The sequence below is a fragment of the Priapulus caudatus genome, unplaced genomic scaffold (assembly GCF_000485595.1).
Source record: "Priapulus caudatus unplaced genomic scaffold, Priapulus_caudatus-5.0.1 Scaffold1207, whole genome shotgun sequence".
NCBI classification, from domain to species: domain Eukaryota; kingdom Metazoa; phylum Priapulida; class Priapulimorpha; order Priapulimorphida; family Priapulidae; genus Priapulus; species Priapulus caudatus.
Window position 1 is genome coordinate 103,778 of NW_014578268.1, and position 1,159 is coordinate 104,936.

The 1,159-nt window shown below is 46.0% G+C and overlaps 1 protein-coding gene across 1 annotated transcript in view; it reads left to right on the forward strand.

Moving 5' to 3' along the window:
- The window catches only part of LOC106815815 (zinc finger protein GLIS3-like), a 7,184-nt gene that overhangs the window by 1,032 nt on the left and 4,993 nt on the right, over positions 1-1,159 (forward strand). Inside the window, exon 2 of the mRNA XM_014820326.1 lies at positions 103-261. Coding sequence (XP_014675812.1) covers positions 103-261 — 159 coding nt within the window. The remainder of the gene's footprint in view (positions 1-102; positions 262-1,159) is intronic.

The following is a 1,159-nucleotide window of genomic DNA, read 5'->3' on the forward strand; positions in this document are numbered from 1 at the left end:
AGAGAGAGCGAGAGAGAGAGAGAGAGAGAGAGAGAGAGAGAGAGAGAGAGAGAGAGCGAGAGAGAGAGAATTGTTAATTGTTTGTTTACCTGCGCCCTGCAGGTGTTCATGTCGAAGCCGGAGCTGCAGCTGCACATGAAGGCTCACATGCAGGAAACAAAACCCTACAAGTGCGCGCTCTGTCACAAGGCGTTCGCCAACTCGTCCTACCTGTCACAGCACAACCGCATCCACGCTGGCATCAAGCCCTACAGCTGCCAAGTGTGTCAACGCGCCTTCACTCAGCTATCGCATCTGCAGCAGCACATGCGAACGCACACAGGTGAGTGAAATATATAACATTGCGTCGTTAAAATATCATAATATCATTATATTACAATGTATGCACTATACAATATATCAGGAGTGAATAATCTATAATCTATAATCTATTATTATTCACTCCTGAATATATTATTGCGATATTAGTTAAATTGCCGGACGACGGCGTTGTGCGCATGCGCGCGAGGCTACGGGATGAAGTCGAATTATTTTTATTTGGTTATTTACTTAATTTTATTAATATATTATTCAATTTTTAGCTCATCTGACGAAGTCAGATGCAGCTTGTAGAATCGCATGAGCGTGCGTCCGTCCGTCCGTCCGTGCGTGCGTCAACAGTTGGGCATAAATCTTAACCGCTCGACGTATGGTCACGATATTCGGGACGTCGGGGGGGGGGATCGTGAAAAGGACTCAGGATGACAAATTTGGGGGTCAGGGGTCAAAGGTCAAGATGTGTAAACGGAAGGGGAATATTTCCCCCTTAACTTAAGGTATAGGAGGAAATACGGAATGGCGGCACAAATCTTAACGGCTCGACCTATGCTCTTAATATTCGGTGTATAGTGAGTGTGGTGGGCAGGAAACCCATCACCAGTGCGAAATTGAAGGTCACAGGTCAAAGGGCAGTGGGGGAAAAGTCAGATATCAGGCATTTTCTGAGGACATGGCTTAATGGACAGAGTGGAAAACCTTTTTGTTTCAGCGCTGACCTACCATTTTTATCACTTTATTGAAAGGACCATGAAATGTGCTTTCCACTGACGTGCAAAGAGGAATGTACGGTCTACGATATTCGGGACGTGGGGGGGTAATCCGAAAACGAGTTGGGATGTCG